The sequence below is a fragment of the Amyelois transitella genome, chromosome Z, assembly GCF_032362555.1.
Source record: "Amyelois transitella isolate CPQ chromosome Z, ilAmyTran1.1, whole genome shotgun sequence".
In the NCBI taxonomy this organism is placed as follows: domain Eukaryota; kingdom Metazoa; phylum Arthropoda; class Insecta; order Lepidoptera; family Pyralidae; genus Amyelois; species Amyelois transitella.
Window position 1 is genome coordinate 4,869,957 of NC_083535.1, and position 26,972 is coordinate 4,896,928.

Here is a 26,972-nt window from a genome sequence, read left to right on the forward strand (position 1 = left end):
ATGAGCCAATATACGTTAGGTTATCTCGCAACATAGCGTAGGTCAGACTGAAGTAGTTTCATGTGTCAACCTGACTTCCCCATTCCAAGATCGTGGTCATAGGTCCTCGGCTCTTTCCAGATAGTTGAAACCACAACATAATCTAACGTCAACTTCATTACCACCATTATTGATGAGAAGAAGTCATTTTCCTTTACATAAATGAGAAATAAAACACATGTTATTTGAAAAAAAAGTAACGTATATTTTAGTAAACTTATCGTCCTTCATAGCCCTAGGCTTTCCTACAGGATATAACCGGGACGAATGTCAGAAGGACTATATTTGTAGACTTATCAACTAATGATTGACTGTATGCAGCGAATACAGAAGCTTCTATGTAACTAGCATTTGTTCAAAATCACATGACTTAAATTAATTAAATAGACTTGTCCTTAAATAAACACTTTGGTGGTTCAACATAGGCACGCTACGCATCTGATGTGTACACCTGGAACAAAAAAAATCAAGCATTGTAAATCACAAAATCTGAACACATTGGTAACACAACTAGTTGTGGGCATATCAGTTGGTGCACCAGGAAACGTGTAAAGCAGGAAAAGTGTGTGTATACATTTAATGTATTATAAAATATATATGTTCAATAAAGTAATAGCAGCATCTTCTTTAAGGCGATGGGCTAGCAACCTGTCTCTATTTGATTCTCAGTTCCACCATAAAGCCAAACAGCTGCACGTTGTCAATCAAGACTGTTGGCTCTGTGCCCACATGGCAATAAACGTGAAAATATGTATGTAGGTATACTTATAATACGGCATTGACTCCTCCCCAGAAAGGCGAGGATGTAACGTTATAGTGAGAAGAAGGAAATAGGATAACAAGAATATGACTTTGGAAATCCTTTCTATTTGTCTGTGTATAAGTACAACCTACTTAGGTATACTCGTATTTTTATATGATGTCCAAGCGTCACATACACCAGTACTTTACCCCTTCATAGGCTCAAGTTATTTTGAATGGTACTGTCATTAAGTAAACGATTGTAATTCTCACCTTTTTCCTCAATTTGATTTTCTTATTATCGATGTAATCCTGCAGCGCCAGGTATATGAAGCGGTACTGCGATTTGTTCTGTACCATACCACTTCTCTGGGCCCGCACCAGTTTGACAGTGCTGTGCACGTCTATTTCGCAGTTGAACCCTGTGGAAAATAGAATGAATAAATGGAATATCCTTCACTTGAAAAGTACACAAGTATATTTTCAAAATTCGCTTAAGTAATGCGAGAAAATTATCATAGTGTAGAACGAAACTCGCGCTGCCAGAATACTTATACTTGTTAAATGTATGTGCATTTAACCGATATCATTATTAAAGTATAAGAAAAAGGTTTTGAAGTGATGAATAAGTACATTACCAAATATCAATTCTCCCATCAGTAATGCAAAAATCCATCATACCTACCTACAACAAAAACCCGAACAATTTAAAGAATTTTGCTGAATTATGTTTTATATACATTCGCATCGTTTAAGAAGATATTTATTATGAAATAACCAAGTTCTAAAACCCAAGAATAGGCGACTAAGGTCTCAATTAGGTACATAATTAAGCCATACAGCCGGAGCCGAATCCATTTTTTAAAGACTTTGGCCCTGTCTACTCCGCTAGGGATACAGACGTAATTATATTTACTTATATAAAATTATTTTTAACTTAGGTGAATACCTATTTTGTACTACTATACTATACTTGTATTTCCCGGATCCTACTGGGAACCATTACAATTATTACGTATCATGAATTATCCTATAATAAATAAAAATTTTGAATTTTTGAATTTGAAACCTTACCTAAAATGGATCGTGGTTACACCTTCAATCGGACATTCTTTGAACTTAACTGAATGTTAAAAACGAGAGCCAGGATTACCTGTATCAGTTGTAAGTTAAGATGCGGGTATCTAATGTGTATGCTGCGCATGTATAAAATGGCACATAATAACTTCGCCAAGCTATTATAGTTTAATAGATCGATTCGCATTATACATTTCGCATCGATAGTTCCGAAATGTTAATTTCGCAAAGCAAAAAGAGGTGTCGCAATGCAAAATAAAATACATTTCGAACAAATACTCGTCAAGTGAATATCAGGTTAAGATCAACAGATATTGTGTATGTATTCTAGTGTTTCTTATCAAAGTAGCTTTATCGCCGATGCCTTCCTAAAGACTACGACTAACAGCCTCACGTGAATCAGACATCAACCTTAACCATAAATCAAGTAATCTTGAAATATGCTGTACACGGGACAAATAATATAGCTTGACTTTGCCATTAGTTCGTGACTCGTGTGGATAGATATAATTAATAGTAGAAGACCCAGGACAATGTTATTTTTCTTCATGACACGGTAAGTACATTATAATTCTGTGGTCAGCACATAACCAAATCGCCACTGCCGTTGACAGCGAAAACGAACAAAATAGCTCTCTCGCATAAGCTCAATGATTTCAAATGAATTACCTGATGATTTGATTTTGTCAATCAGCATGTCGAGCACTATGAATGTGCCAGTCCTGCCGACGCCGGCCGAGCAATGCACGCACAGTATGTTCTGAAAAGTATAAATTATCATTATTTTTACGTAAGTCGAAATTTTAATCCAGCCGCTATTTTCTTTCACGATGATTTTCATCTCAGGAGTCCGCATAGACCTCAAAAAAGTTATTATGGCTACAATTTTGTTGGCTGGTCCCTATAGTGTGGAAACCTCTCACTTTATACAGTTTACTCGTACGCGGACAAATTCGCGAGCAGCTGGTGTGAAATTTTCACATAAAAATACTGAATAGAGCAGCTGTAATACCTAGAAACAACTTGCTTATTATTTATTCGGATTTAAATTTCAATTCTATAGTTAAGACATTCAGCTAAACGTGGTTTTCCCGCGTACTTTGTGTACCCCGTAGACATAGGATAAAGACGTGATATTTGTAAGCAAATAGTGAATTGTTTAATGCATACCTGCTCTGGTGCATTTTTGCTCTGCATGATGTGGTACATCCGCCGGTTGATGTCGGCGATGAAATTTAGAACTCCATCTGATTCTGAAGGGGTCCCGTGGTCCGGCCAAGCCTACAAACGAAAATATTTTTATCATTATACTTATACCTACCTAAATCTTTTTCGTTTTCAAGAAACTCTAATGACAAGAGTTTCTTTAGCCACTAGGAACTTTGAAAGGATAGGTATTTTTGTATGAATCTGATTCTTTAATTGAAGATCGGCCTTAATGTTGAGATTTTTCCATAATAAGGTAGGTGTACCTATGTGGACATTTTGTGTTTTAATCAAACTGCCGAGAGTAGTATCAGAATCGAATTTTTTTTCTTCCATATAATTTTGGTTTATACTAACCCAGTAGTGTATGACCCAGCCATTGTTTCCAGACTTATATTTCATGACTTTATCTTCTTATACCTTTATGATATTTCAATGTGGTATCTCTCGGTATGTGGTCGGTAGAGAATGCTTTATGGCAAAATAATGTTTAAATTTTTATTTAAATAACTAAAACATAAAGAATAACTAAATATCTTACCGTGAATTGGAACTGATACACTGTCCGGCATGTGTTCTTGTCGTCACACACGTCAAACTCCCGAAGAAGGTAGTCCTCGTAGTGTGTTTCGGTGATAGACTTCACCAGCAGATCCCCAAAGCGTTCTTCACAACTCGACATTGGCCAGTAACGCTCACACTTTTTCTGTAAACAAATAAAATAAGAATAAATATCTACCGTAGAAACATACTTATTTTTGAATATGATTAATCACGAAGCACGAATGAAATTGTTACCAATTAAATCCTGAATTCAGAATGATATAAACCTATAGAAGTGGTAAGTACGGGTGTCGTGCAATTAATAATCACCGCACTCGGCGGTCTCCGTGACGTCTTAATATACATATTTGTCAGGTTTACAACTGCGCAAAAAGCTGCGTGCGTAGCAAAATTACAAAACGTCATTCCTTTAGGTAGGTAACTGTTTTGTTACATGCCTAATATGGCATTTCTATTTTCTTACAATATTACAATTTCTGTGGTTTTTTAAATTTGAAATTCGAAAAGCAAATTTTACTCTATGAGCGACTCTATCTCTATACTCTATACTCTTACAGGAAACGTTAACGTCAAGCAATTCATAAGCAAAATGACTATTTTCAAACTCACCTTCCCATTCTCATATTCATTAGTAATCATCGCTATGATCCTGATATCTTCTTGCCAAATCATCCGCCAGAAGTCGTCTTTGGTGTTAGGAAGGCAGCCCTGGGCCGCAACGTACACTTTGTCTTTCACTGTAAAATGTAATTAAACTTTAAATTATCTACATAATTAATTGAATGAACGCATTACAATGCCGTTCAACCAAAGTGATTATGAAGTAGGTACACAATTTATTTAAATAATATGTAGGTAATAGTAGTTTATTTGAAATAAAAGTAAAAGTCTAAAAAGGAAAGGCTAATAAAATTAGGGATACTTCTTTTAGCCGATAGGCTAGCAACCTTTTACTATTTGAATCTCAATTCCATTACCTATTACCTAAGCCATACAGTTGAATAAAGTCTTTTGGTCCTTTCAAATCTGGTGGGTAGAGAGAAAAATATATGTATGTATGTGTAGTTGAAACGTGTCATGAAGTTGTCGTTATAATTACCTGCATCTCTGCATAGGTTTCCGTTGATCTTGTCCAGTCGGAAACTCATCTTGGCCTCTCGCAGCGCATCGTCTGATAGCGACTTTGAAACCAACGGAGTGGGTTTCTTTAACTCGTTTCTCATTATTAAAGCTGTAAGAAAATTTACATCATCAGCATGGTATGCTCTGTAGGACGAAGCAGTTATAATAAAATAACATTTTCACACCGGGACGAAGGAAACATATTGTTTGGGACGAATGAGGAATTTTAATAGTGAGGCAAAAATTCAGTGGGACGAACACAGATGAATCCTCTCTGACTTTTACGATTTATTATTATAGTCCTACTACTAGGTATATATGAGAAAAAAAGATAAGGTACAATTGGAAAAATATACTATACCGCAGGTAAATGTTATATCAAATTAATACATTTTTATTAATAGTTTATGGCCTTACAATTGACGCTGTCCAGACTTTCGTTGGAGGACTGCACAGAGCTGGAAGAGTCACAGAGCCTGGAAGTCCTGATGTAATTTGCGTTGATGTAATCTGCTTCCGGCCGGTTGTTCCTACTTCGAAGGACCACGCGGGTTTGATCATCTGTAGTAATGATTAAGATTGATGAAGATGAACTTTTCAATTAAAAATCTTATGACTAGTTTTATGGCCACCTGGACTATTATCGTAAAAGAAAATATCCCAACGAAACATGCAAGTTCAGGAAACCAACTTCAAAAAAGGAAAAGAGTGAATCGCCCGTGTTTTTTTGGGTTAGAAAGCAAAGGTTGTGGAGGTCAGGCTGAGTACCCAACCCAGGATCGTGGTCATACGCGCTCTTCAAGCTCCTCTCCAGAAAGGTGAGGACGGAACCGGGACAAACAATTGAGAAAATAAAATCTATGACCACACCATAATTATTGTGACTTAGTGATCATCATGCCACGCTGTGATGTCAAAAATCGTGGAATTTCATGAAAATTATTTGCTTTATTTTTAGAAAAAAAACAATTGTTATGAAATTCCAAAGGGACAGATTACGTATTAGCGTAGGTATGTTGGTAACTTCCTAATCGAGAGTTCTTCACCGGAAAGACATTTAACATAAGTAGAAGTTCTACAAACTATGCAACGATAAAATAGGATTAAAAATTTTAAACTTACATGGTAATATATTCCTGTATCTGTTTTTGTTGGCATTTTCGATCTTCATTCCTTCGCTGACTGTGAACAGATGGCGCTCCTCCAGCATCTTCAGGTTCTGGAATTCACCATCGAAGCCGGTTCTGCTATCCAGTCTGTGCGAATCTTCCATTTCCTGAAAAAATATATAAAGATTATTTTTAATTTATTGTCGCCGCTTTATCTATTACGGAGGAATTGTATCTAGGATTTAGATAATAGGATATTTAATCCATACAGGTGAACGCGACCTTTTACTATTCGCTCTGTCTGTCCCGTAAGGATGAATGACGTGATTATATATATGTATGTACGATGTATCTGTCAAACCGGATATAGTCGTCTTACTATGCTAACAGGACAACATTGAATCATACAATCATATTTAGTTGCCTGAATGTTAAAAATGCCGAAGGATCCTTGCATGTTAAAGAACCACTTCATCACTTTCCCCATGAATGTCGTAAAATGCGAATATTTTCATAACAGCTAATAAATTGGTGTTTCCATTTAGGTAAAAGGTGGTTGCTAATCTATCACCTAAAAGAAAAACCCCAATTTATAGGCATAATCGTTATTGTTTTTAAACACTGTTGACTCTGTCTACCCTGCAAGAGATTTAGATGTAATATATTTTACAATTATAACATTTTCCCTCACCTTCATTACGTAGGTACTATTTATTAATTTCTTTGTTATAAGGACAATATTCAAAGTATATATAACACCCCGTGTTGACTATAAATTGCATTAAACATTAAATTCCTTGGGATACATTACAAATACTAATAGACACGTTGCAGCCCATGCGGAGCGTTGTCGGGCAATTATATAAGGCATTAACATTGTTGATTTTTATATTGTTAACTACATTACAATTATTTATTATATTAAAAAGCATTTATGTAGCGATTGTGACGAGTATAAATGTAAAAAGTATTATTTTATTATACCTAATTTGTGACGTCATTATAATATATTCTATGCCTACAGCTATAGCCTGATAAATTAGGTACATTAATGATATTTTGATCTATATGTCGTAAAATATTAGTTATTATTATTAAAAAAAAACTGCTTTAGTCAAAATTGTATGTTAAGATAATGGATGGTTTTTCAATTTTCTCTAATTATTTTTGAAGCATCCTTTTGCTAATCATTGGCTTCTGGTAAAAACACACTACATGGTTTATACTTTATCTTGTTCTTACCTGCATCTCCTGAACCTTCTTGTCTATGTCTTGCGCCTTCAGCCAGGTTCCGCTGACAGGTTGCAGCAGCCTCAGAACATCTCCCGAGGTCTCGATCATGGGGTACGAGCGGAAATGTTCTATGAGGCCCACCAGGTCGTCAAACTGCTCACCACTTCCTACGTCGTATTTGTTTTGCTGTAAAAAAGGGGAAATTAACGTTATGTTTATCTGCTGCAAGCTTTTCTGGTAATAAAAAGGAAACATAGTGTGTGCTAGCTGCTTCCCTTCCAGTGCAAATTGTAAAAGTCAATCAAGGGCAAAGCTAATAAATTTAAGATTCTTCTCTAGGCGATGGGTTAGCAACCTGTCACAATTTCAATTCCACCAAGCCATACAGCTAAAGGTGGCCTTTTAGTCTTTTCGAGATTGTTGGCTCTGTCTACATAAAGACGTGATTGTATATACATATATAGTTTCTTTGTGGTATCGTTTATTTCGCCGTGAAATTTCTGGCACTTCAGAAAAAGACACGTCATCTCTTTCGGTGGACGTCGGAGAAAAACAACTAATGGTATACGCATTATATTCTAGAAGGTTTGTATTGTACACGAAGCGACTCTCGTGTGAATCCGCAATATTTTACACTGGGAACTATTTGTAATCGACAGGGTTTGGAGGATCACAGATCCGATTACCCCTTCTAGCTAGATAGTTTTAAAACTTTACGCCTGGAGGATGCTTATATAACAGGCGACTGCATTTCTAAATGACGGGATAGACAGAGAAATACGAAGGTAATTAGTACGTCAGATTCTTAACTGCGGAAAATCTCCAGGCATCATTAGTTGTGATGGTTGTAACATAGGTAATATCTATTTGTTCTGTAATGATACCTCATTACTTTCAAGTGAATTACTTAAAACACTAAGTTTCTCTTCATAATGTTATTGGCCTGTTAGTCTAGAGTAATCGCGTTATTACCCAGTAGTTTGACTACCTGACATCTTCATTATTTCCTTGTTATGAACACGATAGTTTATATAAATATTAAGTAAAAAAAAATTCCGTTTATTCCTATTCTGCCAGAATCCTCTCATAGTGCACTAAATGTGCAACATATAATTAGTATAAGGAACCTAATTTTTACTCACGGTCCTAGCGGTTTGAGCTGTAACTATATGACAGTTAGTCAGTCAATCAATCTGTTTCATATTTTTATACGAATATTTAGATAAATATCACATAGATTGAGCTAAGTTCGAGATTTGTTTAAAAAAGACACTTAACAACAAATATTTTGTTGTACTTAAAAATGTCTAGACAGATTAAGATCACGACGATTTCTCTAACCGTGTTTTCTCATTTCATATAGGCATAAAATGTTTAAGAGTTTTAATATTTAAGGAAGAAAATAAGGAATGTATTGAGGCAAAGGAAAGTCTTTTCATTCAAAAAGTTACCACCGTTACTTATTTCATTACTATTTACAATTTAATAGCTTTAATGTTAGAATTTTCATAAACTCTCAATTTTAGTTCTCATTTATTTGAAGCGAATTCCTTTTTTATGGTCATCTTAACTTGTGACGTCACAACTCTAACCAAGGTCACGGTACCTATGAGTGCCGTCACGTAGGCATTTTTCTTTGTCACAGTATACGCGATTATGTATAAGACCTATCGCATACGGGTCCATTTTAAAAATCATAAAGTTTTACATATTAAAAGTTGCCCTCAATAATGAATATTGATCTGTCCAATACAGCGATATTGGTTTTAATTACTGAAAGTTTGAATACATACATACTTAATTAAGTTTAATTCCGTGCTAGTATTTTACTATTTTTTAAAGTAATATATTATAAAGAACATTCTTATTCGGTAAATATTGATTCTGTTAATATACACTTAAGGAATTACATAATAGTCGTATAAATAAATGAATGTCGTACAAAGTACTGAGTAACTCGTAAAATTCAATGACCGACAAGCCTTAAAAATATCAAAATTCAGCCCACGATATTTGGACCGCACAACATCAATTCTACGGGTACTTAGGTGAGTATGAGTACTTCATGGTCCACGGTCCACGCGGAAGATCGTTTATATATATTTCATTTCTACAATAGCAGATGTTAGTGATGTAACTACTTACCTATTATTTTTTGTTGAAATATGGATTTCACAAATAAGTACGTAATAATTACGTTATATTGAGCTAGCCTCAAAAAAAAGTTCAGGACCTTTGTTATTTTCAACTAAACCTTCCCAAAATTCCCAAGGGGACGGAAATAACGGAATTTATCGCTATACCCTCACGTACCCGAACAACATAATAAAAAATAACTTGCACTAGAATACAATAGAACTTTATTTCTACTATTGGTATGTTTGTAGCTAACAAAATTTACATTATTCTCATGGCATCCGCCATTAATTATAAATATGCATTGTTAGAACGCACGTATTGATTAGAAGCTGATCAGAAAAACTCGACTAAACAACGAGTATAAATAGACAAAAGAATGAAATTTTATCGAGATGTAAATTTATTCCTGTAAGATAAGGTACGATTAGATGATGAGGTTAGATGTGGGATCGTACATTAGCAGAGTAAAGACTAAATGAGTCGAAAATTATCTTTTGTTAGTTGTTAAATACTCATTTTATTTTTTCTGTTTCATCAAATTTACCCACCTGAATGTGGTCGAGACTGTTGGCTGTCTGTCTGTCGTAATTGATAATGATATAAGATAATTGTATTTATTTTATTTAGCTTTATCAAGCGACTTCAAAAAAGAAACTTTTTGTTAAAAAAATATTTTATAAAACAAATTACTTAGCAAGTTTATCTTAGTAGTGACAGTATTATTACTCTATTTAGTTCAATAAAATAACTTCTAAGCCAATCACTAAATAACAAAAGCAATGAGAATCATTTGTGAAAACAATAAAACAATTTTATTATACCACAAACTCGATCATTTATGAATGAAACATAATGTTGTTGTTTGTGTTACATACTTGCGGGAATTTTGGAAAATCCTGTCTTGTGCAGTACCGTAGTCACTTAGCTTGGACCATATGTTTTAAATTTCCACTCTACTCAACTAATAAATGACCGTTTTATGCGTGTGTGATGTGTACTATAATAAATTATTGTTATTTTATTATTTTCAATAGTTACTGGTGTATATGGTCCTAGCGGGAGCGTTAAATTCAGTACGTTAGAGAAGTACAAAAAAGATGTAATTATTAGAAAAAATAGAACTTTAACAGTCCTTTCCATGTCCATATGTTTTGTTTTTGTGTCATCTTTAAACGTGATATTCGAGTCCTATAGATCCAAAACTCGTTGTAGAACGTGTTCCACATGGATCTAATTCATATAATTTTATGGCTATACGTAGAAACTTGTTTGACTCATTCGGTGAAGTTATAAATATTCGATATCATCCTCAATCTAGGTATGGGGGAACCTAGATTGAACCTAGGTACAACAAATATATTTACTTTTAACTTTATTTCAAATTATATTTCAAAATTGAAGGATTGTTTAATTATTCAAATTTAAAATCATAACCAAAACCTTTAATTCCAATGTAAACCATAATTTTAAGTACACTTAGGTTATGTCCAAAAAGTTACCTCCATGTTTCAATTGTATTCAGTTTATCACCATTTTATCATCATTGCAGCTGAAAAAACCTTGCACACCTTCCAAACAACGTATTAACTGTTTACAAATTCGACGACACGATTGAAACTGAATTTTAAAGATAGCGAAGGAGTCCTTTGAAATTCATATGCGCAACTACTGAAATTATATTCCTATATATGCACCCCGGTCGATACGACATTAACTCTTCGCGAGCGATGGTATCCTAGTACTTTTTTGGAGATCAAATGCAAGTCTAGTCTAGACTTACGTCGATAATGCACCACGCATGTCCTATAGAGTCCTAGTGCCCTGGTAGGAGGTGCAGGGTGCAGTCGGTGCAGTGCAGCGCCGATCGAAGTTGAATTGCTGACCGGTGCGCAGTTGTTCATCACGCAACGACTTTTACCAAGGAAACACACTCGGACCACGTTCGCCAACCATTCAAATGTTTAATTATATGCCCCGTAATTAAAAGGGGCATAATTTTTGTATAAAGTTTTTTCTTTTATTTTTTTTAATAAGCGGAGAATCTAATTGAAATCATGTATACTTACCGCATTCACGAGAAACAAAATTGCTCAATGAATTAATATATGATACTTAGATTTTTTTAATAATCAATTCACTTCTACTATTTGCATGGAATATTTCTATTTTAAGTCTAACTGAAAGACAAGATTATCTGTAAGACAGGATTTGTATTTTTATTTATATACAAACGTACGTACGTCTGTACGTAACGTGTAACGAATAAACTCTAAAGGTACTGAACCGATTTTGATGAAATTCAGTACACACATAGAATGGACTTTTTGAGGAACCTCTCACGGCAGTGAAGCCACTCGCAAAAGCTAGTAATAAATCTGGAACTGTATAAAATTCACACATCTATACGTAGATATTTAAGACATTATTAGAGGCATGCCCGTAATTATGAGGCCTAATAGTCGCTTGACTCGCTCGCTAGTATTATGGTCAGTAAGAAACCTAACTTGTTTGTTATTGTAATACTATTGCTATTGTTCCCGGGTTCGAATCCCAGCCAGGGCATGATGAGAAAGAACTTTTTCTGATTAGCCTGGGTCTTGGATGTTTATATACTTATATAAGTATTTATTATGAAATATAGTGTTGTTGAGTTAGTATCTCGTTACACAAGTTTCGAACTTACTACAAGGCTAACTGAATCTGTGTAAATTTGTCCCGCATATCGGGTTCACGACGGAGGACTTGGGTTCGATACCGCATACTTTTTTTTAATACTTACTTTATATTATTTTTCGGTCTTAGATGTTTATAATGATCTTTATAAGTAGGTAATCATTATTAAATATCGTATATTTGAGTTAGTATCACGTAATACAAGTTTTATTATTTATTTCTGGATTTTCTGACGTCCAACAAACATCGCTCGGTCACCTATGTACTATATTCAGTACGTACCCAGGTACAATATTTAAAATAAAAATTTTGTTGTCTGGCCTTTTCCGGCTCTGCTGTCATCTATTTCACGTTCCTGAGACAATTAGGGGATATCCTCCCTTAGTACTGCCCTTCCCTTCCATAGAACATCATGGGTTACCAAATACCAGCTTCCTACAGCCCGATTTTATTTTGCACTCAGTCGCGTAAGAGTAATTGAATGAATAAGTTATTGCAATATTTTTTTTATATTTAACAATTCAAAAATCAAATTAATAAGTAGATATGTCAATCAAAGTAATTCCCAACAGATTATTGTAAAAATCGTTAAAATTTATGCGAGAGCTTCCAGGTTTTAGCGTTTTCTTGTTCTAGGCACTCGACAGTATTTATTATTTCGATTTATATGGTTCAAAACCTATTAAAATGAGACATTTTGTGCGTTTTTTAGGAATTCATTCATAACTTAATTCGGTCATTTGCTAACGCTTCATAATGACAAGTCAGCGTCATCTTATGTTTAAAACTTTTCATCTGCTTTGGAAGAAATAGAATAAATTTTATAAAGACCAAGTAACCAGATTCATACAATACTTATCTCGCCTCTCGACTTTCTTCACTCCAATTAAAGACGCAGCCGGAGTAGGATCGCCAGCCTGGTTATTAAAAATTGTGTGCAATAAATAAATGAATAGATAAATGTAATCGAAAATTCATGGTATTAACTTGTTCATTGCCATCTCTTCGGCTTTATGTGATCCTAGTAGAAACATGTACTGAAAGTGCACTCTAGAGGTTAGATTGTCGGTAAAGTTGCACTTGCTAGATTGTCGGTACAACAGCACTTGCTACCATGCACTTAATAATGGTCGTTTCCAACACAAACAAATATGAAACAACCTTAAACTTGTTATACTGATAGCGAATTATGAAATTTTTCTACAAAAAAAAGGATCTAATAGATTTTTTAAAGTCGTTTCCACTGTTTTTTTACGCCAAAAACTTTCTTTCTGTTTAAATTTTTCTGTCTGAAAAAGAAACTACCTACTTAATTTACTAAACTTTATCAGCATTTTTTTATCTTAATAATTGCTTCGATTGATTAATAAAGTTCTAATTTATATTCTAGGTAAATTTTGATCAACAAATTACAATAAGTTTTACAAAAACTACAATCATAAATATCAATAAATACAAACAAAATATTATATATCTCTTTCTAACAAATGCAATATAGGATGTGCATTAAAGTCGAACGAAACGCCTACATTCTCATGTTTGCCTAATTACATAAATAAAATTGTTATGATGTTATTTAGATTTATTTATTATAAGTTATTTATTGAATATTATTAAATGCGAGCTTATTGCAGATCGAATAAATAAGATTATGTTTTTATTTTTGTTTATGTTTATTTACACCTATTTAACGAGAATGAGAGCAATGTCAGTCTTACACCTGCATATCAAAAATCCTACATTTTTACATTAAAGATTTATATACTTTTTATTTTCAGAAAACTTTATTTTCATATGTTTAGTTCGTTTAATAATAAAACCAACGGGCATTCCTGATATCCTAGTACGCGTATTACACGGTACGTTACAAAGTGAAGTTAGTTGAACGGCGTTACTTGCTGTTCGTAATAACTCTGTGTAGTGCCTAGTTATTTTGCTTGTAGTAAAATTCCAATAATTTAATATATTTAAATATATAACGCAAATGTAACGACTGATTGACTGACAAATCTATCAACATATAGCTCAAACTAAAGTTCAAGCTAAATTTTGCCATGTAGATAGTTACTATGAATGTCTACGCATGCACTGAGAAAGGATTTATGAAAAATTCTCACGGGAACGGGAGATAGCGAGATTTTTCGCTTTACGCGAGCGGAGCCGCGGTCGCTTTATACATTTTTACTCATATCACATCACTACTTCTTTTTTTTGGCGTGTGGATAATCACACCCACGATATTCGATTTTGCCCTCTATAATATTTTGTCATTTAAACAGCCTTATCAGGGACTGGCTAACTTAATTATATTCGGTATTAATAATATAATTAAGTAATTTCGGTAATGCACCTGAAACTGAATCAGATGATGAGGTGCATTACCTTAAGCAATTTTTAAAATTTTATTTTTATCTTGAGGGAACTGTAATATTTATTTTCTATTTGTACCTAACAGGCACATTGCGTGCATCACAAATGCATCTGAGAAAAATTACTCAGTTGCATTTATGTGCGTCTGGTGTCTCTGAGGGCCAATTGCAATCACTACCAAGTTAACTTCCTTTGACAACTTTATGATGAGCAAGCCTTTACGAGCGGTGGTCATGATGAGTAAATGTGTGTATCATGGGACGAGCACACGTTCAGCTTTATTGGATTGTAGTGAAATTTTAATCATATTTTTTAAAGTAATCAACTAATATTGCATTTGCTTCATTTACAATTTACGCATGACGTGTAAAGTAGCACATTATTTAAAGTAAGTTACCTAAATTTATATGTAAATCTAGGATATTTTTAAAAATGATTTACTCACATATTTTTTTAACCAACAGTCATAATATTGATTTTCTCTGAATGCACTCAACAGGTGCAAAGTTTGCTGCATTCAAGCGAAAGAACTCTAATGGATTTCTGTTTCCCTGGTGCCATTGGGGGCCAAAATGCACTATTGGTTGGCATTGCAATCCTGGCTTTGTAAGCGAGCCTTGTATGTTGAGGTGGTGGTTAGTGATGAACGATACTTACATGCAGCTTTACATCCAGGTCTTAGCTTTACGTCCATTGTAGATAATTATGGTAGGTATAATTTCAAAAAAAATCATTTTGGATAGAACATTAATTATTATAATTTAAAAATGTAATATAGCATTTGTTTCAGTTGTATCCCCAGGCTAACTGGCAACTAGTTTTTAGTCAACCATCTCGTATTTTAAAATAGGTTTTTTTTAATGATGACTTAGAATATCCATATTATTTTTAATAATTGACGACACCGTCCGAAATTAGAATTTGTTGAAAATACAAAGTTTTTAGGAATTATAATTGATGCAAAGCTACAGTGGGGTGCTCATATTTCTAAACTATCCAATAGACTTAGCTCTGCCGCTTATGCTGTTAGGAGGATCCGACAATTGACAGATGTAGCTACAGCTAGGCTTGTTTATTTCAGCTATTTTCATAGCTTGTTATCTTATGGTTTACTTTTATGGGGTAGCGCGGCTGATATACAAACTATTTTTATAATTCAGAAAAGGGCCGTTCGCGCAATTTACGGCTTAGGACCAAGAGACTCGTTAAGAGAACTCTTTAAGAAAATAAACATACCTACAGTAGCGTCCCAGTACATTTTTGATCTTATAATGTATGTTAGGAAAAATACCTCTTTTTTTCAAAAAGTTAGTGCCACAACTGATAGAAATTTACGTAATAAACATAAATTAGTCATGCCGTTTCATAGGCTTAGCAAAGTCAGTAAATCATTTATGGGGAACTGTATACGATTTTATAATAGGTTGCCGGAGTCTGTTCTTGATATGCCCAACCGAAAATTCAAAGAGTATGTAAAGAAAGTACTTTGTGAGAAGGCTTATTATAGGACTGATGATTACCTTAATGATAAAAACATCTGGCTCGAGCTTGGCACAGGAACCTCGTAATTAATTGTAGTTTAATTTGAACTTAAATCAAAATTTCAGTACACTCTGTACATAAATCTTTTTAAAATTGGCAATCCATAAAATATATATATATACATATTTTTCTTTTTTCAATATTAAATCTCATAAATATATAAATCTCCCGTGAACAATGTATTCTCCCGTCCACATTCTATTCTAAGTATAATTTAATATTGTGAAGTTGACGTTGTTGAAGAAAATGCTGCAGTGCAGTTTGTTACCGCTTCTTCTGCACTGACGCCTTGGAAGCGGCAGTAAACTTAGTTTTTAAGTAATTTATTTGACGTCAACCAAGTTGTTAAACCATACGACAATTATTAAGCGATATAATAATATCCTATAATAATGAATAAAAAATTTTGAATTTTTTTTTTTTTGAATTTTGAACACCGACTGTCATAATATTGATTTTCTCTGAATGCGCTGAACGGGCCAATCCGATAAAAAGATCTCCGTTGCATTTCTGTATTCCTGGTATCATCGGGGGCCAAGTGCACCACAGGTCCCGATACTCCCTTTTAATGCAAGCATTGAATGAGTTGTAAACATGAAAATATCAAAAATTTCTTTATATTATTTTAAAATAACGTACCACATATATCATTTGTTTCATTTGCATATCGGTACAAAATAAATTTTTTATTCATCATAACTATACTACGATGTTTTTTCTTTCTTTCAAAATAAATATTTTATATTCAAATATTTTTCTCTGTCATACTATTGATTTACTCTGCATGCACCCAATAGGCACACCATTTACTGCACCCGAGCGGAATACTTCGATGAATTTCTGTTTTCCTGGTATCATCGGGGGCCAAGTGGAACCTGGAAATTTTTCCAACCACAAAAACTAAGGCTGCAATAATTTTACTTATATCTATTACAAATCTATACGCGATTATTCGGCTATTGTGCACCAATGTAATCCGTCTCGTCGGTGGTGTTAAGTGGAACGTCCTTCATCTGGTTTAAAAAAAATACTAGGATTCCTTCAAATTTATCACGTCAGTTTCTATTGACGGAATCTTGAAAAAATTCTTCGACATGAGTTTACGATATCTACGTAAACTACCTGAATTATACTGTCTAATGTAACGTGGCACGAAAATAATAATGCGTATTGTGCAATTCAAAAAGAAAATATACTTGAAAACCATACGGGCTTAAAGCTAATTAAAACAGAAAAGCAATAGTTTTTGTCACGCGAGATACCTATAAATTGTTAAGGTATGATTACTATTTAAATGAGTTGGTCAGAAAGTGTGTCAAATGTTTAAATACGAGTATCTCTAGTGACCTCAGAAATAATCAACCTTCAACATAATAATATACGATGAAGTATTTATGGGCAGGTTTGACTTACTTTAAATCTTGTCTAAGGTTAATACATATACATTTTTGTTCGAACGTTAAAAAAATTCCGACCATATTTATAATTTCTTTTGTAGACGAATGGCAAGTGGAAAGATGCCGTCTCTGCCTACCCCATCCGGCAAAGTATTTATGTTTGTATGTTCATAAAAATAAAATGAATGAAACCCGCAAACGCCTAATATTCTTCTGGGGAATCTCTACTGTCAAAATCAATAATGGAAGAGTTTCAATATTGATGATCAAGTCGATGACTTCACGTGAATTAGGTGTTTTCGTCCAAAACATTTATTCTTGTTTAAATTCACATGCTCATGCTAATGACTCTAAACTTGGTTCAAACAGTGATCATAGTTTGGTTGAACCGAACTTTTTGTCTATTTTCGTTGTGTAAAATTTGACCTTACCATCTTAATTATTTTCCAGTAAACACGCCTATGGAATTTTACCAGTTGGGTCAGATTTCAATTATGATTTAAACCACTCCAGTATTATGTTATTCTAGGAAAGAGCTCGGGTTCCTCCTATTGATCATGATCTTGGATTGGGTAAGTCAGATCTTTAAACCAAATATCTCCAGTCTGACCTCTGCAACCTCTGCTGAGGAACCTTACCTAAATGCTACATAAGATGAATGTGCCTATTCCCTTAGTCGCCTTTTACAACATACATGCTGTAGAGATGCAGTGGCTCTATGTTATCCTAATGAAAAAATACACAACACATTTAAAAATAAGGTTAATTTTAATAACATATTGATAAGGAGATCATAAAAAATAAATTAGTGTTAATTACAAACCCATCTGCCAATGATATTATAATGGACGTATCATTTCAGTTAGTTTAAAATTTTAAAATAATAATACGAGCAAGTTTACTTGGAATCAACTTCGAAACTATAATCAGTCAAAATAAAGGCAAGTACCCTTAATTTTTACGATGACGCATTTTGAAATTAGTACCAACTGGTATAATTTTCAAGTTAACATAAGATAAAGTCGTTTAATCGTGATATCTAAACAACATAATGTTTGGCTGGTTCAGTAAACTGAACACATCAACTTGTTTGTGTTTTATAATCCAAGCTGTGACGATTTTTATTAAAGTTATTTCTTAAATAGCCTTGTTTTTTTAACCGACTTCAAAAAGGAGAATGTACTCAATTCGATCGTATTTTTAATATTGCCATTCGCACTCTTGTAATGGCTTTTACACTGTGATAGAAGATTAATTGATTAATTACTCTAAAGGTAGATATTATTTAGAACCGTTTTTAACATTCTGCATCGGACATATTTTATGCATGGCAACGCATGATCTTTCTAACTAACTAAAACCAAATATATTAAAGAAAACGGGAAACTTACTTGCGCCGACGCCGGCGAATCGCGCACTAGTGCGCAGTTGAGAAGAATTAAATTAACATTACCAAATGTAAACAAAGCGATCGGTCTGTGTGGATACGTAACAGGTGACATACGGCAGAAAAGGTCGGACAACTATTGTATTTCTATCGATTGACATAAATTCTTGAAATGTATCGTAAAAAAATACTACAGAAAGCCTGAGTAATAGTAATGATTACAAATTAATTTGCAGATATAGGGATAAATACTCGTATATTGTATGCAACAAAATTAAAATTTTAAATTTAGCTTAAACAGCCTTTGTATAAGAGCTATTACTCAAAACCTGCACATTAAGGCAACTTAATGTGTAATGAACGTCGTACGGGTACGGGTACGTCGTCGTAGTCGCATCGTGTAGAGTTAATTCCCAGTCAGGGATCGTGGTCATAGCCTAATGTCGAGAGGATAATAAGAAATAAAACCTAGTTCTATAGTTTAAAAATCAACAAGTCGTCCATCCATTCATCCAGTATGTCCCAACAACACATGCGAGTCATCGTCGCCCACACTCCTTATTCAATGGTTCAAATCTCATCGTACATTTTTTTTGCAGTCGAAAACGAAGACGTCGTTTATTTTTTTAATTAATTTTATAAAGTTTTACAAATGCCCCTTGCTGGTTGCAATTTCTTACGGCTGGCAATAAAATTGGGTAATTTATCTCTCCTTATATCCCTGTATGTAACAAGCACCAGAATGTATTTCTTTGACTTATTTTGCAAATGTTTAACAAGCTGGCAGCAACGCGTGCGGGAAGTAGTACCAAAATACATATTTATAAATAATACTAGAGGCCGCCCGCGACTTCGTCCGCATGGAAACCCTATCAATCCCGCGGGAACTCTGGGATAAAAAGTAGCCTATGTGTTATTCTGGGTCTTCAGCTACCTACATACCAAATTTCATGGTAATCGGTTCAGTAGTTTTTGCGTGAAAGAGTAACAAACATCCATACAAACTTTCGCCTTTATAATAGTAGTAGGATAAGTAAATGAAAAACTTTCTTTGTCCACTCTTTACTATTTATCATTTATTACACGCTAGGCTTTCAACTTGACAATTAATATTTGGAATACTGAAAAGGACAAAAGGATAAAATTATCTTGGAATAAGTATTGTTCCCAGTAGTAGTATAGTTTTGTTTTCAAATATAATGGATATAAAACAATACGGGTTATCGAAATATGTGACTTGTTCGTCTTGTTCCGAGTATGTGAAAGTCATTGACTTACCTTGCGACACAAGGCTGCTGATTGCAACTATGTAAATCGGATATAATATATTACTATTCGATTTTATTAACAATGCAAGTCAAGAATTGACGAATAATTATATATTTTTTTAATCTTTTTGAATCATTATTGCTCCCAGTCTCGGAAAAGGTTTACCATACATTTTTCGGAAGGGCTTTTCGACACAATTTTACGAATAAATCGCCTTTTGGACATTGTTTTATTGATATGAAACTTTATATTTTCAAATAAAGATGCATTATATTTCCTTACAAAGAATATACTCCCATTGCATTGTCACTAACTCCCAGAGTTGTTTAAACGTGACAAACAAAACTCGAATTACTTCAGCATTTAAGTATTATTTCTTCACGATTTTGCAAAGCACTTTCAAGCTTTTTTGCAATGCTACATTGATATTCGGTGCAATTTGACTTAATGATGGTAAAGAATACCCTCCGCCTAATTATGACGTAACCAACCGTGACTCACAAGGAATTCGGGAACGAAGCATTTCAAGACTCCCAATTTGCCAGATTACTACCTTCACTTCAAGTTTTTGTGGTTATGGTAACCACTTTTTTAGGGTTCCGTACCTAAAAGGTGAAAACGACTCTGTATTATAGCAGGCTCATGAGCTGTCCACTGTCTGTCTATCCGCCCGTCCGTTCAGTCACCAGGCTGTATCACTTAAATCGTGAAATTAATTAAAATTTTCACAGAATAAAATTTTATTATATTACCTTTTAAAATAAATAGTTATTAAATAAAAATAAAGTTTTTATTAAAAGGGGAATCTCATACAACAAACTTAATTTTAAAGTAATTTTTAGTCGATTTTAAATAACAGATTTTCCAACACACGTAATGATGGACCCTTCATGCGCTAGACCGACTCGCACTTGGCCGGTTTCTTTTTCACGATTTCCCCAAAAAAACGGAATAAAGCATTCTGTTAAATATCCAGTTCAACTTTAGCAGTTTTCTATGTTGCAGTATTTCTAAGAATATTGAAAAATTGTGATAATTTATTCCAATTAACGTAGTGTATCAACTGAATTTACTGCATTGTAGCATACATGTATCGATTAGACAATCAAAATCGTCAAAGCCTTTGTCTATTTTATTTGTCACGTTTTATTGTAAATTTCTGAATTTTTTATATGCGAATGTCGCCAAAATTTCATTTCGCTGGTATCGCAAAATAAATAATTTTGAACACAAGACACAAACCAATCACTGTCAGTATGTAGTTATTGTGGTCTGTAATACCTACTCGTTAATGAACAAAAAATGTCTTTAAAATAATGACAGCCCGCAGTCGCTTTTTTGTTACATCTATTGAAATAATATATCATAAACCTACGCCTACTCGGCAAAGCTGACATATTAAAAAAAACCTATAATTTTTTGGGTGATCATCTGGTAACTGTTAATTATTATTTAATATCTGAGTAATGTAGGTATAGTATTCTAAAAATTAATTCTTTCTCATACGTAATAGTTTTTTTATCCAAGTCTTTGATGCCATTGATTTTCCAAATATGTTTTACGTAGTATGCCTGAGTCATTATAAAAAACTGTATTCCAATTACGAAATTTGATAACAACAGAAACAGAACAAAACCGAAGAAGTAAAGGGTTACGTTCTCAAAATTAAACTTATTTTATGGTTCTCTCGATATCTTCCATGGCATTGAACTCGTACCAACCCACGCCGATCTGTTTGCAATCTGACTCTCGTCTAGGTAGTGTTTTGTTACAATTTCCAAGAATATCAAGAATTTTTACACACGCACCAAGAACAGCATTTGTTTCCCAAGAAACTACACAGTGACTATGAAAATGCATTTGCTACGATCCCTTAGAGATATCTCTTATTATACTACTGCGTTCACTCTTTCAAGCAGTTTTGATTTTCTCTCGTTTTTTAATTATTAAAGTTGCTATTAAAAAGAAAAAAGTCTTAAAAAAAAATTGTTTAGCTTGCAATGTAACCTACACTTCAAGTTAAATGTCACGTTGTACGTAACTTGTGTGTGGAATCTTCCAACTCAGTTTTGAAATATTTTAATTTATCGAACTGAAAATTTGCATGCATAATGCATATCGCGTGACAATGCAGTATTGCGAAGTCGGTGAGATGAGATGTGTCGCCACTTCCACTAGGTTATACCTAGCGGCACTATTTTGGCTTGGATTTTCTCCTGTTTTTTTTATCCGTATCAGAGATATTTAATTAGCTGTTTGTTGTATAAATTTTACAGCTGTAAATCTTATCAATAAAATTAATACTAAATAAATTAAGTTCCTACCTGTCTTCTTATGAGGACGTGACTGACCCTGCCCCGGACTCGAACCGACAACACATACTCCCCCGGGTGTGCCTGCGACTCCCTCACGAGGAAGGATCCGTTCTTGCCTTTCTCCATGATCAAATCTTCAGCTTCCTTCGCTGACATTACGCCGTGGAACCATCTGAAATAATAAAGGAGTATAAATACTAATCTAGATCTGAAAACTTATAGCCAAATATCTGAACGGGGCCATTCAGTCTTTTCAAGACTGTTGGCTCTGTCTACCCCGCAAGGGATATGGACGTGACCGTATGTATGTATGTATCTGAAAAGTTATCTTGTATCACATGCAAAAATTCCTTACGTGTATGTTACATGTTAACATGACATAAACTCACGCCTCTTTCCCGGGGGGTAGGCAGAGATATCTTTTAATCATCTCTGCATAATTCGCTCCACCCACAGTCAAGCAAGCTTGGCGGTTAAGGTTACTCTTGACCTGATCCTTCGCCACGAAGTCCGTGATTTGATCAACGTACGTTCGTCTTAGTGTGAACTTTAATATATATTTCAATAAAACAGCCAATTTTTGAGGAACATTTCCTTTTTATTAAAACACTGTGTGTTTATTATTACGTGTTTGTAAGCGGTCGATAAAACAAGTTGATACCCGCATTATCTAAGTACTACAAAAACAATAGATTACTATAATTACTTAATTGGTTGTTAACTCACAGGGGTTTCAAGAGTGTTCAATAAAGAATAAGAGATGTCGGGGTTCCCCTTTGTCATTGCAATAAACCCACATTACAAATAGTGGATAGCACTTTGGAAAGCTAAGTACCTACATGTTGAATGAATGAGGTGTCGTAAGTAACCTACAGCGGCTCCACCCGTGTTCATATTATTTCCTATCCTTTCTACCCCTAGACCTCAAACGGATACAACACGCCAGATTCACATCTCTAGACCCAGCGGCTTGGGCTGCCCCGATATAGCAGTCATTCAGATCAAGGGAAGAGTTTTATTACATAATTAGATAAGAAGTTAAGATACTTATACAATAAAATTTCCATGTTTCATGTTTCCAAGCAAAGCAAGTGTGTGCCAATTGTTTTTTTTTCCACGCAACTTGTTAGAGCCAATCAATGAAAAGGCCATCTGGTATGTTTCTTTTAGGCGACGGGATAGTACCTTGTCCCTCAACTAAAATTGGGCCAGCTGAACGAGGCCTTAGTCTTTTTTACACAGTTGGACCTGCCTATACCGTAACGAGAGAAGACGTGATATATATACATATGTATGTTTTGTTCTATCACGCACGTAAGATCGGCCTAAGGATAATAGTACTGTTCCCTTGGGATATTTTCGCTAATGTATGTATGCGATTGGAGCTGCTGGAGGCAAACCCTAGAATCTACTGATATAAAATAGACTCGTTCTGTACTACTCGTAGGTTTATAAGCCATATCAATATATATATGTATATATATATATAACTCTTTGTGAGTGACAGACAACACATAGCCGAAACTACTCAGCGTAGAAGTTGAAATTTGGTGTGAAGTTTCTCAAGGAGGCGTAGGGAGCCCTAAGAGTGGAATTTTCGAAATTCCCGCGGGAAAGAGAAATATCGGATTTTTTCTTTAGGTATACTCGGACGAAGCTGCGGGCATATTCTAGTCTGAAATAAAACATTAGATGACTAACACAGTGAGAAAATTAAAACTGAATCAACGCGACACCATTACAATTTGTTCGCGGACGAAAAAACGTAATTATGGGAACGACGATTTCCTAATAATGTTCTATTCTTAGCAATTGTTACACGAAAAATGAATAACCGTAGCATATAATGTACCTATTAGTTTCAAAAGGTATTAATAATAATATTTAGATCAAGCCCAGAGTCCGTTTATAACCACGACTCAAGAGTATTAGGTACAGACCAGGTAGTTTTCACAAATAAAACTATGTTGAAGTCTCAATCTCTCTATCTCGGTACCCGTATAATTTTAACAAAACAGGTTTAGTTTTTAGTTCAAACGTGACAAACCAAATACAATTATATTTTCTAGTTATTCGTTGGAAGAAAAATTGTTAGACCACACTATGTTTTATTCATCGCTCATCATCCAGCATTGGCCTCGACTGTACACTCAATTGCATTATTGAGTTAGCCTATGTGGAATTCTTCTGCATAGTATTATAAGAGGCGAATTTGCACTGAATTAGTAGGTTTATTTGCTGTTGACGGTACAGTCCACAAGACGCGACGAATGTCTTATTTTGATACAGCGACTGTAATAAAATTCTGAATAAAGAGCTAATTGGTTATTGTTTTCAATGAATCAAATACATAATTCATGTTACATTTTGATTTGCACATATATCACTCATTGTTTAGAGCACCATTTTGAATTTGAACGCTCGATTGAATGAAATATACATTCCGATCACCAAGTAATTAAATAATTAATATAATATAATGAAAGTACCATGTAGCTATAACATGTATTACCCGTCTTTAATTTATTGTTTGTTTTTTTATTAAATGTAATTGTAAAGTACTTTTTTTCTTTACAATAATAAAAAAGCTTCAATTAATTTTGTTTACTACAGCACCAGTTGGTCTTCTATGATAGACTGCGCGAAGTCGGGGGTAACATATACTACCTACTTCAACTACCACGGCATTTTAGCTATTAACTAAGTTATTCAAATGCATCTTTCATTTAGTAGATTAATTTTGTCCGGAAGTCCGATTGGTGCTGCGTTGACCGCGACCTCGCCGCAGCCTCGGTCGGTTACATCACGCCGCCCACCGCTGCCCAACTACCAAACACGTTTTAGGGTTCCGTACGAATACTATGAGTTTTTATTTTATCACATAAAATTGGATATTTAGTTATTTATTTTTTATGGTGATGTCTCTTTTTCTGATCATACTTGCGAAGATCAATATACCGCATGTAAATTATTTACTTTAAACCTAAGTTTAAATTTATAAATCTTTTAAAGTTAACTTTTAGGAAATGAAAAACGGAAAAACTTTCACTTTGTGATCGAGTAACAAAAATATTTTGCATGGAAATCTTTAGCTCTCCGTGAGGATAATAATGAATTACATACAATTAATTAATACTTTAAACAATAGGTATGTAACGGGAACGATGATTCGGCTCGACCGCCGCCAAAGATAAGACTAGTTGTAATGTCTGGGGAACTGCGGCTCAGACCATGTAGAGTCGGAGGTTGTATTTATGCTCCAATCCGTAAGATCTTTGTTTGCGCGATTTAGACTCTTCATTGCTATTAGCTGAGCGCGTCATTTTCTTTGCTATGATTGACAGTTGGTGTGTGACGTTAGTGATGTCACCACAAATATATTATTATTTACACTGTACCTTTTACGATACTCGTAACAAAACATAGTCCTTATGGCAATATTATGAAAAGCTGATACAGGGCAAAATTCAGCAAAGTCGCTAATTTATGACACAGATAGATAAAATAGGTACATACCATAAATCAATCTGATAGATAATATTTATTTATCTATCAGATTGTTAGTATTATTACTATTTCTATGTCATAATTCTTTAGCTACCTATGTACGGAACCTTAGAAAAATACACGCACGCTTGACCAGTTTTTTGAGATCGCGCGCCTATGCGTGGTCGCATCGGACGACGTCGTGATCTGCTCAACTTGTTGACAAGGTTTGTTTTGACAAAAACCAGGGCAAAAAACATTGTATTCAAATAACTTTGATAGTAAACCATATTTTATTTCTTGTTTATTGTAATCAGATCTTTTCACTTTGACTAAACTACCACGAGTAAATAACGCGTTTATTTTGAGTAAGTAAGTAATAATTTCAGGAAAAGAGAGATTCTACCTCTGAGAAGATCGATAGAAAGACAGGAAAGGTGTTATCTCTTGTAATTTTATTTCTTTTGTATTAGTAGGTCTCTTCTCTATTTACCAACTTATAAAGATTTTGGAACTATTTCCACGGACTTAAAGACCTTGCTTTCATTCATAAGGGGTTACCAAACTAAGAAAGTGTACAAGGCCAAAACACAATCTAATAAACATTATAATGGAAGTAAACAAACAGCCGATTCGATCCAATACGTTAAGATAAGCCACACGTGATTGAAACCACGCGACTGTGGCATTGGTATGAGGGTATGTGGACGTGTGGTATGAAGCTTTGAGAAAATATATATAAATAATAACAGACCTTAACATATAATCACGTCTATATCCCTTGCGGGGAAGATAGAGCTAACTGTCTTAAATATACTGAACGGCCACGTTCTGGTGTTTGGCTTATTGATAGAATTGAGATTCAAATAGTAACAGGTTGCTAGCCCATTGCCTAAAAGAAGAATCCCAAGTATATAAGTCAAACTAGTTAGTGAGTCGCCTTTTACGACAACAAATAAAATATCTAGTAAGTAAACTTAGATTTAAGGATACATCTTTAACATTAGCTCTATCTAACCAGTAAAGGATAAAGACGTGATTTTATGTCCTATTATATACTTGTCCTTATAACTGCGTATCGAATTAATGCACACCATCTATAACAAGGTGTCGCATTGCTCAAATAAACGATCATAATAACCAAAATAGATCTTTTTCAAATTAGCATGTCACATAAACTGGTTTAAAATAGGAATGTTTACATAAGCAGGTTCTTCAAAAAATATATTTTTATTATTCGTCACAATATGCGTATCCATTCATACGTGGATTCAAGTAAATATCTACATTATATTGTTTCCTG

General features: G+C 34.2%; 1 protein-coding gene across 1 annotated transcript in view; it reads right to left on the bottom strand.

Moving 5' to 3' along the window:
- Positions 1 to 226: 226 nt before the first annotated feature.
- The window catches only part of LOC106133855 (tyrosine-protein phosphatase corkscrew), a 32,672-nt gene continuing 5,926 nt past the window's right edge, over positions 227 to 26,972 (bottom strand). The window contains exons 2-12 of the mRNA XM_013333700.2: positions 22,193 to 22,355; positions 7,101 to 7,277; positions 5,872 to 6,025; positions 5,167 to 5,310; positions 4,727 to 4,858; positions 4,237 to 4,364; positions 3,605 to 3,769; positions 3,028 to 3,138; positions 2,527 to 2,617; positions 1,054 to 1,202; positions 227 to 490 (exon numbers count right to left, since the gene is read on the bottom strand). Coding sequence (XP_013189154.1) covers positions 470 to 490; positions 1,054 to 1,202; positions 2,527 to 2,617; positions 3,028 to 3,138; positions 3,605 to 3,769; positions 4,237 to 4,364; positions 4,727 to 4,858; positions 5,167 to 5,310; positions 5,872 to 6,025; positions 7,101 to 7,277; positions 22,193 to 22,355 — 1,435 coding nt within the window. The 3' untranslated portion in view covers positions 227 to 469. The remainder of the gene's footprint in view (positions 491 to 1,053; positions 1,203 to 2,526; positions 2,618 to 3,027; positions 3,139 to 3,604; positions 3,770 to 4,236; positions 4,365 to 4,726; positions 4,859 to 5,166; positions 5,311 to 5,871; positions 6,026 to 7,100; positions 7,278 to 22,192; positions 22,356 to 26,972) is intronic.